Source organism: Grampus griseus, assembly GCF_964374135.1.
Source record: "Grampus griseus genome assembly, chromosome: 14".
Classification (NCBI taxonomy): domain Eukaryota; kingdom Metazoa; phylum Chordata; class Mammalia; order Artiodactyla; family Delphinidae; genus Grampus; species Grampus griseus.
Window position 1 is genome coordinate 47,831,734 of NC_139008.1, and position 11,057 is coordinate 47,842,790.

General features: G+C 41.7%; 1 protein-coding gene across 1 annotated transcript in view; it reads right to left on the reverse strand.

Moving 5' to 3' along the window:
• Window positions 1-4,367, reverse strand: part of MACROD2 (mono-ADP ribosylhydrolase 2) — a gene marked incomplete at its 3' end in the record, with an annotated part of 1,963,559 nt that extends 1,959,192 nt beyond the window's left edge. Inside the window, 1 exon segment of the mRNA XM_082670986.1 lies at window positions 4,250-4,367. Within this exon segment, the coding sequence (XP_082527112.1) occupies window positions 4,250-4,295 (46 nt within the window). The 5' untranslated portion in view covers window positions 4,296-4,367.
• Window positions 4,368-11,057: the final 6,690 nt, after the last annotated feature.

Here is an 11,057-nt window from a genome sequence, read left to right on the forward strand (position 1 = left end):
AGGTAAGCACAAGTGAAAAAATGTTGGGCAACCAACATTTCTCCCTGCTCCTAGAACTGGCTTTTCTTCAGCCACAATAGGAGACCAAAAAACAAGATTTTCATCAGATGTGATATATTCAAATCACAATACTACAATACTCAACACTATATTGAATTCAAGATGCCTAGACCATTCAAGTTGAAAACAAGAATCTGGAACTCAGGAAAGATCTAGCCTAGAGATTTGGAAATTATAACCTAAAATTCTAGGCCTACAGGAAATTCATTGGGGAGGGTAAGACAGGGGACCAAACCTCAAACAAACAACATTTAGGGAGTGAACACAAAGAGGAAAAAAAATGAAATAAAACTTAGATGTCACTGAAGGTACAAGGTGAATCAGGGTCCCACTGAAGTGGAAACCAGCAGAGAAAAGAGTTTTAATGAGGAGAAAAGGGGAAATCTTGTCAATTGCTACAGAAAGATCAAAAAGAATGAAAATTAATAAGCCATGGGTTTTTATCAACTGGGTCAAGAACAACACTGAAAAGAGAACAAAATGGTTAACAGCTCTGTCTGGATTCTAACACCAAATCATGTAAATCTATGTGATCTTGTATTACTTAATCTCTCTATGGCTCAGTTTCTTTTTCAGGTAGTTGGTAGGTATTATTCCCAACTTACAGATAAGGCAACTAAGACAGAGAGGTTGAATAACTTACCTAAGGTTCCGCAGCTAGTAAGCAGTACAACTAGGATTCAAACCCAGGCAAAAGGTGTTATAAGTTCTTGACCTTAAAATACACTACCTCACAGGGTTGTTGTGAGAATTAAATGAGATAATCCAAGTAAGTTACTTAAAATAGTGCTGGGCACACAAACAGGACTCAAATAGTAACTATTTTTATATGAGTACCATCATCATTGTTATCACTGAATGATTTTAGGAACATTAGTTTCCTTGGAACATAACTTGAGATCCAGGAGATTTTGAGGGACTGAGGAAAAGAAGGAAAGTGAGAACAGCAACTCCAAGGTGAAGCCCTGTGGAAGGAAGGCTACCTTCCTTGATCGTTGTTATAGGATGAGGAGAGGAACCCAAAGACACTGAGAAACTAAACATACCCAAAGGAGAATAAATGATAGTACAAGATCTCAAATAATACAGATGAGATAAAGGGCACACACAGAGGGGTTAATCCTTAGAAACAAAGATGAAAAGTGCTTCCTCTAAAAGAGGAAGAAAGCTGAAAGAACAACAGACATGTAAAGAAACAAAAGAGACTATGGAAAATGTTAGGGCTGTTCATGTTATATGACATGTATTTTCTCCGTGAATTAAAAGGCAATGTCATCTGTTTAGCACACGAACTTAAGGTCTTGATGGAATAGGAAACTTGAAGGGAATGGTAAATTTGAAATAATCACACGGAGGAGGAAAAGTGACGACTAGTGTTTACCAAAGCACTACTAAAAAAGTTCAGATCACTAATATGGAAATACAGCAATATCAACGATCAGGATGAAAGATATTACGGAGCAACTTGTATTTTCAGTGAGTCTCAGAAGTACATATGGGAATGCAACCTGGCCTCTGTCATTCCATTTACTTAAAAGTTTAAGTGTGGACACTTAGGAAAAAAAGAAGATGAATAATAAGACAATAAGATAAAACACTGAGAATTGAACTTTCAGTACTTGAAATGATAATACACATTGAGTGGTTCTGAACTAGGGCACAAAATATTAAATCAACACTGTTTATTTAACCTATGTGGACTTGAGAATTCCTTAGTTATTTATTTAAACGATGAAACATACTGGGGGACACAGTCATATACACAGTTTCTTCAGCTTTACACAAAACTTTTCCTTAAAGAATGTTTCACCTTTGCAGATGTGCTTAGTAGATGGTATACTGAGTTAAAATATATTTAAAGAATGCCTTGACATTTCAATGAGGTGGGTAAGCCTTCCTTTAGATTTAAATAACAGGTACAAAAATACGATACCACCCTCTCCAGTACAATTCAGAAAAAGGTCACGCTTTCCATCAGCTTCTTAATACTAACTACTGTCCTGGAAATCCTCACCTCCTTCTTGATGGTATAACATATGGGTTTATATATATATATATATGTATATGCATATATATATATGTTTATTGAAGTATAGTTGATTTACAATATTATACGTTACTAAATATTCCAAAAATAGATATCCTGATAAGACGCTGACACACTAAAAAGTCTTCAAGTCACAATAACTTTCTCTTTTAATGCAAAAATATGTCAGTTTTGGACAAGAGAAAATTTTACTTTGTTAACTGCCTTCTTTAATTGTGCATTTGCTTCTCTGTTTAGATAATATTAATTTGGTAATATTTTCCCCTATTATTAGAAGTAAAAGAAGAAAAAAAAATCAAGACATTAAAGTTTTAAAAACGCTTGCTTATGAAAGTCCAACAGTGTAGATGTTAAATGAAGGAATCATTGTAACATTGTTACTTTAGGAACATTATTATGACAGAAAAATATAATAGTTCTTAAGTAATCGCTATAATTTCATCAATTATTCATATATTGAAAACAATCTCCATGTTTTCCACTATTTTGCCTTCATTATTATCAATAATACAAACCTAACATTTCAAGACCATCAATAAAAATGGGCATAAAAGATTTTTCAGTGTTTACAAGGTAAATCCTTGTTGAAACTCAAATAACTTCTATTGCAAAAACAAAGCAAAACTATTTTACGCTACTTTATATATCAGCCTATTATTCTCAACAGCATTTGATTTGCGACACCAAAATTTAGTTCTATATATGTCCATAATCATTAAAACATAATTAAATGGCATAGTCTGTCAATATTTAAAGACCATTTTAATTGGGTCGTTCAGTTATGCTATGTTAAATCTTCCCAGTAGTTAATGTGAAAAAAAGTCCCTCCTCATCCCCTTCCTCATGCATTGTTTTAAGTAGGCCCCTACATAAAGGATTTTTTTCCCCATATTCATTCCCTTTCTTTCATCCACTGTTTGGCCTTATTTATAAAGACCAGCAGTTGCAATAAGAATCCACAGATTTTAAAGAACTATTATCAAGGAAATTAACTTTCACTCTAGTCACCCCTTTATCCTTGTTCTATAAAAAAGATGAGATACTTAGGAGAGATTTGCACTTCCCTCACTCGACCTCACTCCTGATACAGAGCAGTAGCAGTGCGAATACTTTTTACTACATTTCTGTACAATCAGCTGCTAAAAAATTTTTTTTAAAAAAAGGAAAGAGAAAAGGAAGGAAGGAAGGAGAAAGAAGAAAGAAAGAAAAGAAAAGAAAAACTACAGAGACTCAAGTTTTACCTTGGAATATTCCCTAACTATGATGCCAGAGAAAAACAGGGAGAGAGATGGATAAAAGAGGGTTGGGTCGCACACCTCTGCGTCTCATCGACATCAGCGTCACCGTCAACCTGGCTGATCTGGATAAACTTTGATCTGCACGAAACTCAGGGATGGGCTCATTCACAGAGAGCGACATCAGTCTCATACTCTTACTCGGAGCAACTTCAGACTATGAATGGGGATGGAATCTAGAGGAAGTCACTGCAGAGAAAAGCCCATTCAGACTTCTCTGACTGCACTTAGCCTCGCGGACAAGACCCACTCGTTTTAGGTTCCCCCAGAGATCCAGGTTTCAAAGTCACACTGCGGCGCAGAAACAGGGGCCCTGGCTGAACACCCGAAGGTGGGGACGCCCAGCCAGCGGATGGGCAGGAGACAGGGGACAGAGGCGAGGAGTGAATGTCTGAGGCTCGGCGGGCGCGAAGCAGCAGCAGCAGCTGCAGCCGCGGTGCCAGCTGGTGGGCACGTATTCGCGGGACACCCGGGCCGGGAGTCCGAAAGTCCCAGCTGGGGTCCGGGAACAGGGTGCGGGGGCCTGAACAAGTTGTACGGAGCCCGCGGGCCGCCGCGCGGCGGTCCGCGCCGCTAGCGGGGCGAAGGTGACCGGGCGCGGCGGGCGGCAGAGAGGGGCGTGCGCCCACACGTGTGCTAGCGGCAGGTACCCGGGGGCGGCGCGTGCACGCCGGCGTGCGCGCGCGTACGCGCGTGTGTACACACGGACCCGCCAGGGAGGCGGCACCGGCCAGCCGGGCGCGAGGCGGGAGTGGGGCGGAGGGCGCCGCTGCACACACAGCCCTGACTCCCGCCCCCACCCCACCCCACCCCACCCCCGCCCCCCGGGACTCGACGGGCCGGTTACCTTTCTCCTCTCTCCACACCTTTTTCTTCTTGTTGCTGGGGTACATGTTGCTGTGGGGGTGGCTGGCTTTAAGCTGCAAGTTCCCCAGGCTCACGGGCAAACAGGGTGTATGCGGAGTGGGAGGGGTGGGAGGGGGCGCTCGGGAGGGAAAAAGTGGAAGAGGCTCCGGGTCCCGCGCCGCTCGCCGCTCTCCAGTCGCCGCCCTCCTCCCTCTGTACGCACTCGGTTCCGGCTCCCACCTGCCTCAGCCCCGCGGCAGCCACCACAGCAGCACCTCAGAGCCTGTCAACTAGGTCACGCCTCGCGCTAACCTAACACCCGCGCAGGCCCCGCCTCCCAGCCTCTAGCCAGCGCCGCCTCCCATTGGCTGCACCGCCCGCCGCTCTCCGCGTTCCAGCTGCCGCGCGCCCCGACTTCGGCCCCAAGGCGCACGCGCAGGCGCAGGCTCGGGCCCGACGCCGAGGACGTTGGGGAGCTGAAGGGGGCGGAGCCAAGGCTCGAGGGGGCTGGAGGTGGCTCACGACTGGGGCGGGGCGTGGGGCGGCCCCGCGGGAGCACCGTGAGGCGCTGGGCGGTTCCTTGCGGCTTCGCGGCGCTGGGAAAACCCGAGGGCGTGGCCTACTGGAAGGGCCAGGTGCGCCAGGTGATTGCGCGCTGACAGGGAAAAGCTGCCTCAGGGCCTGGAAGAAGTGGAAGTGGGAGGAGATGTAAGTCAACAAGAATTGTATACTTTCACTGTCACCGCCCCGTCTGGACGGATTTTACCGGATAATCTGAAGCTTTCCTCTTGGTGGGCAAATATAACCGAAAGAAGTGAAAGGATTAGGAAATGGTTCCAGACCATATACAATCAGCTCCTTGACCTTGTAGTAAAAATTATGTATTTCACTCGACACCGGTGAAGTCTGGAAAGAACAAAAGTAAACTGAACTACTCAAGGGTTTAAGAACCGGGGAGTAGTGGGCAACCAGAACCTTATACTGGAAACGGAAAGAAGTCGCATCAAAGCAAGTTCAAGTGGGTGTTAACCAGAGCCCGTCATCTTATCGGTTTTATTCCCCCACCAATTGCTTCAGTTAAGGCGCTAGTCTAAAGGGCTCGCTTGAATCTGGGCAATGCTAGTCTGCAGGTGATCTGAAAACCCGGCTCCGTTCGAGTCCACCATAGGAGTAGGGTGACCTAGAATTTAGAGGAAGTTTGGTAACCCCATCCCCAAATTTATGGTGTTTCTAAATATCACACAAGGCTGATTTGGTGGATGTGGTGAATCCACATTTATTTGACAATTGGGGTGCTGTGTTATCTGTGTTGTACTTAAGCCAGGTGTGTAAGAGCAAATAATTATTTGGAACAGGTTTTTAATAATAAGAGGAAGGAAGGGGGGACCCTTAAGAATTGTAAAGAATGAAATGTTTTGAGTAACAGGACACTCTCATGAGGATGATTAATAACAGTAAGATAATTTTGTTAATTTTGACATTGTTTCTGCTTCTGTTTTTCTTTTAATGCTGTGAAGTACATAAAAATTTGTTTGAGAGAAATAGGGAAAGCTTCAAGAAGGAAGTGACATTTGAGCTAATAATGAAAATATGCACTCATTTGTTGGCAGTGGAAATAAAAGCGGGACTCTAAGGCACATTACCAAGGTAGTATCAATAAAACTTGGTAATGAAATAGATTTGGGGAAGAGAATAAGAAAGACAAAGAATCTAGGGTTTCACGGTATAGTTGAGGAAAATAGCAATATTAATAATATTTGGCAATACAGGAGCAGTTTCAGATTTAATGGGAAAGATATTGAGTCCTCAGTTAGAAATGCAAAATGCAATGTGTGCAGGAAAGTGCATTATACTGGGCACCTTCTCTTCTGTTACAACAGAGAAGCTGTTTCCACCCCAACCCAGAGCCAGTTCTTCCACCTGTGCTTTCTTTCTTTTTTTAAATGTTTATTTATTTATTTATTATTTTTGGCTGCGTTGGGTCTTTGTTGCTGTGCGTGGGCTTTCTCTAGTTGCGGCGAGCGGGGGCTACTCTTTGTTGCGGTGCGCAAGCTTCTCATTGCGGTTGCTTCTCTTGTTGCGGAGCACAGGCGCTAGGCGTGCGGGCTTCAGTAGTTGTGGCTCGCGGGCTCTAGAGCGCAGGCTCAGTAGATGTGGTGCACGGGCTTGCAGTATGTGGGATCTTCCCAGACCAGGGCTCAAACCCCTGTCCTCTGAATTGGCAGGCAGATTCTTAACCACTGCACCACCAGGGAAGTCTGCCACCTGTGCTTTCTTAAAAGAACTGCACTACTGATTATCCTTTATCTCATGTTGACTCAAAGAACTGGGACCATCCATCAACTTTTAAACTTTTTCAGGTTTCTCACATGTTAAAATAAATAAAATAAAAATAAATACAAATGCCTCCCGTGACCCCACACTCCTACTGCTAAGGGAAGTTACTTTCCAAAGTAACTTCCTCCTTTCCAAAATGTTGTGTCAATTTTCTTGTATCCCACTTTCTGCTCTTCAGTCCACTCTAATCTGGGTTCTATCCTATAAATAAACTTAAACGGCTGTTACTAAGGTAATCAATGGCCTTCATGTGATATTTAATGGACATTTTTCAATCTTTCTCTTACAAGATCTCTCAGCAGCATTTAATAGTATTAACCTCTTATTCCTCCTGACAGCATTCTTTTCCTTTAATTTTGTCAGCCTTTTGAGTTTCCTCCTGTCTGGTCATTTCTTTATAGCCTCCTTTGTTAGCCCATCTTACTTTTCAGCCATTACATTTTGGAGTTCATTCTTTGAATAATTTCATCCATATTCATGGCTTCAGTTATAACTATAATTCTCAACCAGGGGCAATTCTGCCTCCCTTGGGGACATTGGCAATGTCTGGAGACATTTTTGGTTGTCACACCTGAGGGAAAAATGCTCCTGGCATTGAGTGAATGTAAACCAAGGATTCTGCTAAGCATCCTACCATGCACAGGACAGTCCCCTGCAATAAAGAATGCCAATACCGTTGAGGTTGGAAAATCCTGAGTTACATCAATGACTCCCACATTTATTAACTACAGGAAAGTTTTCTTACCCCTCTGCCCTGAATCTAGAGTTATCTTGTCAAGTGTGATCAGGTCAATTTACTGTTGTAAATCATTCAGTGACTTTGTGGTGGACTTTACCATGGATTGAACTGAGTTCCCCCAAAATTCATATAGCCCACAATGTGCTTATATCTAGATATAGGGTCTTTAGGAGGTAATTATGGTTAACTGAGGTCATAAGGGTGGGGCCCTAATCCAGTAGGACTGTGGCCTTATAAAAAGGAGAAGAGTTCACACTCTCTCTCTCTCCCCTTCCCTCTGACTCCTGCATTCTAACTCCACTGTCCCCCATCATGTAAAGACCCAGTGAGAAGGCAGCCTTCTGCAAACCAGGAAGAGAGCCTTCACAAGAAGCAGACCATGCTGTACCCTGATCATGGACTTCCAGCATCCAGAACTGTGAGAAAACTAACTTCTGTTGTTTAAGCCGCCCAGTGTGTGGTATTTTGTTATGGCAGCCCAAGATGACTAACACAGTCTTATAAAAACTGAATCATTTAGGAGTGACCATCACCTACCAATTCTGCTTTACCATGCTCCACCCCCACCACCCATCTCTGATTCCAGCCATAGCAGCCCTTAGAGCTTTTCAGTTCCTTGAACATGTCTTATTCTCACCACATGGCCTTTTCACATGTTTATCACTATACCTAGGACATGTTTTGCTTAGTTAACCCATTCTCATTCTTCAGAGTTTAGCTGGCAAAATTCACTCCCTGGCAAAGCCCTTCCTGATTCTGATCCCACCTGACCTCTACGTACAGCTTCCTCTTCTGTGTCCTCAGTACTCATTCATTTTCCTATAAAGCACTTTTTATAGTTTGTAATTATACATTTATTTTTGTGATTATTTCATTAATATTTGCCTTTCACTCTAGACTTATAAACTCTCTGAGGACGGGAAATATATCTTGTTGCTCACCATCCACAGAAAATGCACAATACTTGGCACATAATAAAAATGTATTGAATAACTGAAAGTTAAGTGAGCATCCATAGAGAAATGCTGGCAAAACTAAGGAGGAGCACATGACACCAAAATGTGAGCCCCTAATTTAATGTGAAGACCAAGAGAGGAACTAACAAATAAAATTAATGAACACCTCAAAGAGTATTACCTTTCATCTTTAGCATATAGCAGATTTTCAACATGTAAATGAATGAGGCAGGGAGTGGTAGAAGAAGAATGAGAAGTTGTGTTCAAAAGTGTAAAAAAGTAACTGCAATTCAATTTTCAGAGAAACCAATAATATGTTTTCAAGAAGATGTTTATGGTCAGAAATGTCAGATGTCTCACAGAGATCAAGTAGGATAAGAACTGAGAAAAGATAATTGGATTTATAGTCTATGTAAATTAGTGAAAATAAAAACAAGTAGTTGAAGAATAAGTGAGACGCAACAAGCCAGAAGCAGTGATTAAGGAGTATTCTTTCAAGATGTTTAGAGGCTAAGGGATAAGTAGAAAAGATAGCAGTAGCAAGGATACGAGAGTCAAGGGAAAATTTTTCTAGGAGAGGTGGAATGAAGAGTTTTTAAATTAAGAAGAAGATTGGTACAAAAAGATTGAAACAAAAAGAGAGAGAGAGAAAAAGTTAGAAGAGAAAAGAACAAATGTTAGATAGAGTGAAGTACCAGAGAAAGTAAATGTGGAAAGAATCAAAAGTGAGAGAAGTTTGGATTTAGAATATAGGAAGTGCATTTCATCTTTTGGGATGAATTAGGAAAAAAAGAACAGATGGAGATTCAAAAATGTTTTTTTAATAAAAAGGAAGGAAGTCGAGGTAAAATAGGTCAAATGGCCTCAGTTTCCATGAAAATAGGAAGCAAAATCATCTGCTGGAAGATGCTGATAATTCTGGATCCAAATGGGGACTGGAAAAAAAGGTTGTTTGAAGAATGTTTAATGGATGATATTAAGAGTTTAAATAAATTTTATTTAGATACTTTTTTAAAGTACAGCAGTTGGGCCAGTTCTATTTTGAAGTCTCTTGGTGAGAGGAAAAGATATTAGGGACACTGGTAGACTGAATAATGGTCCCAAAGATCTCCAGGACCTAATCTCTAGAACCTATGAATGTTACTTTATTTGGCAAAAGGAACTTTGCCAATATGACTGAGGATTTTGAGATCAGGAGATGATCTTGTATTTTGGTGGTGCCTAAATGTAATCGCAAGTGTCCTAAGAGGGAGACAGAAGGAGATTAAACCACAGAAGGGGAGAAGGCAAATGATGATTGTGCACAGATTAGAGTGATGTAGCCACAAATTGAGAAATGTGGGCAACCACTAAAATCTGGATGATTCTAGGCAAGGAATGGATTCTCCCCTGGAGCCCCCAGAACCAATTAGTTCTGCTCTTAATTTTAGTCCTGTAAGAATCCTTTTGGACTTCTGACCTCCAGAACTGTAAGACAATACATTTCTGTTTTTTTTTTCTGTTATTTTTAACCCACTAAATTTGTAGTAATTTGTCACAACAGCAATGAGAATACAGGGAGTAGACCTAAAAATTCAAGGCAATAAATACATCTGTTTCTGAAGTAATTACCTGAACACACTGTAAAAGTTGGATATATTTTAGGTATGATTTCTCTACTAACTCCATTCTTTGGGTATTGTTAATATTGCGATACTTTACCTAATATTCATTTTGATTTCTGGTCCTAGCCTTAAGGGTATTCATTCATAAAATGCCCATATATTTTAAGAGAGTAAAGAAGGCATTTTTAAACACCTTTTAATGAAAGTTTAATGAAACACCCTTTTTTTTAACATCTTTATTGGAGTATAATTGCTTTACAATGTTGTGTTACTTTCCCTTGTATAACAAAGTGAATCAGCTATATGTATGCATATATTCCCATATCCCCTCCCTGTTGAGGCCCCTCCCTCCCACCCTCCCTATCCCACCCCTCTAGGTGGTCACAAAGCACGGAGCCGATCTCCCTGTGCTATGCGCTTCTCACTAGCTATCTATTTTACACTGGGTAGTGTATATATGTCAATGCTATGCTCTCATTTTGTCCCAGCTTACCCTTCCCCCTCCCCTTGTCCTCAAGTCCATTCTCTATGCCTGCATCTTTATTCCTGTCCTGCCCCTATGTTTATCAGAACCATTTTTTTTTTTAGATTCCATATATATGTGTTAGCATATGGTATTTGTTTTTCTCTTTCAAAAATGTAATTGATGACTGGGATTTGTTTGTCTTGGTCCTAGTAAAATGTCAGCAGTTCCTTACCTGAACAGAGTATAAACATTTTCACCAAGATGGGGACCATAGCAGACTTGGTCCATATATTTCCTGTCCACCATAGCCTTGAGATCTTAGATTAAAGGGTGATGTCAGGTTAGTTAATTGTGTTTTCACATAATTGCAGCTTGCATCTCTGGAGGTACCATAAAAATAAGAATTTCCAGCAACTCTGAACAGAATTCAGAGAGCAACTCCCACCTGTTTCAAGACTACCACTTATCTCTCACTGGAGAAGTAAGAAACTAGATATGGTTCCTTCCCCACAGCCTGCTCTGTCCATCAGCTGCCTTCATTCCCCGTTGAAAGGAACTTCCTGGCCTGGCAGCTCATTGGCCCAAGAGTAAAGAAATTGTTGCTTAGCAACCAAGTCCTGACCCCTACAGACCTAAAAAGAGGAAGCTTGTGGACCAGCCACCTAGTTCTGCCTGTGTTACAGTAAGAAGGAGCTGCTTAGGAGAAA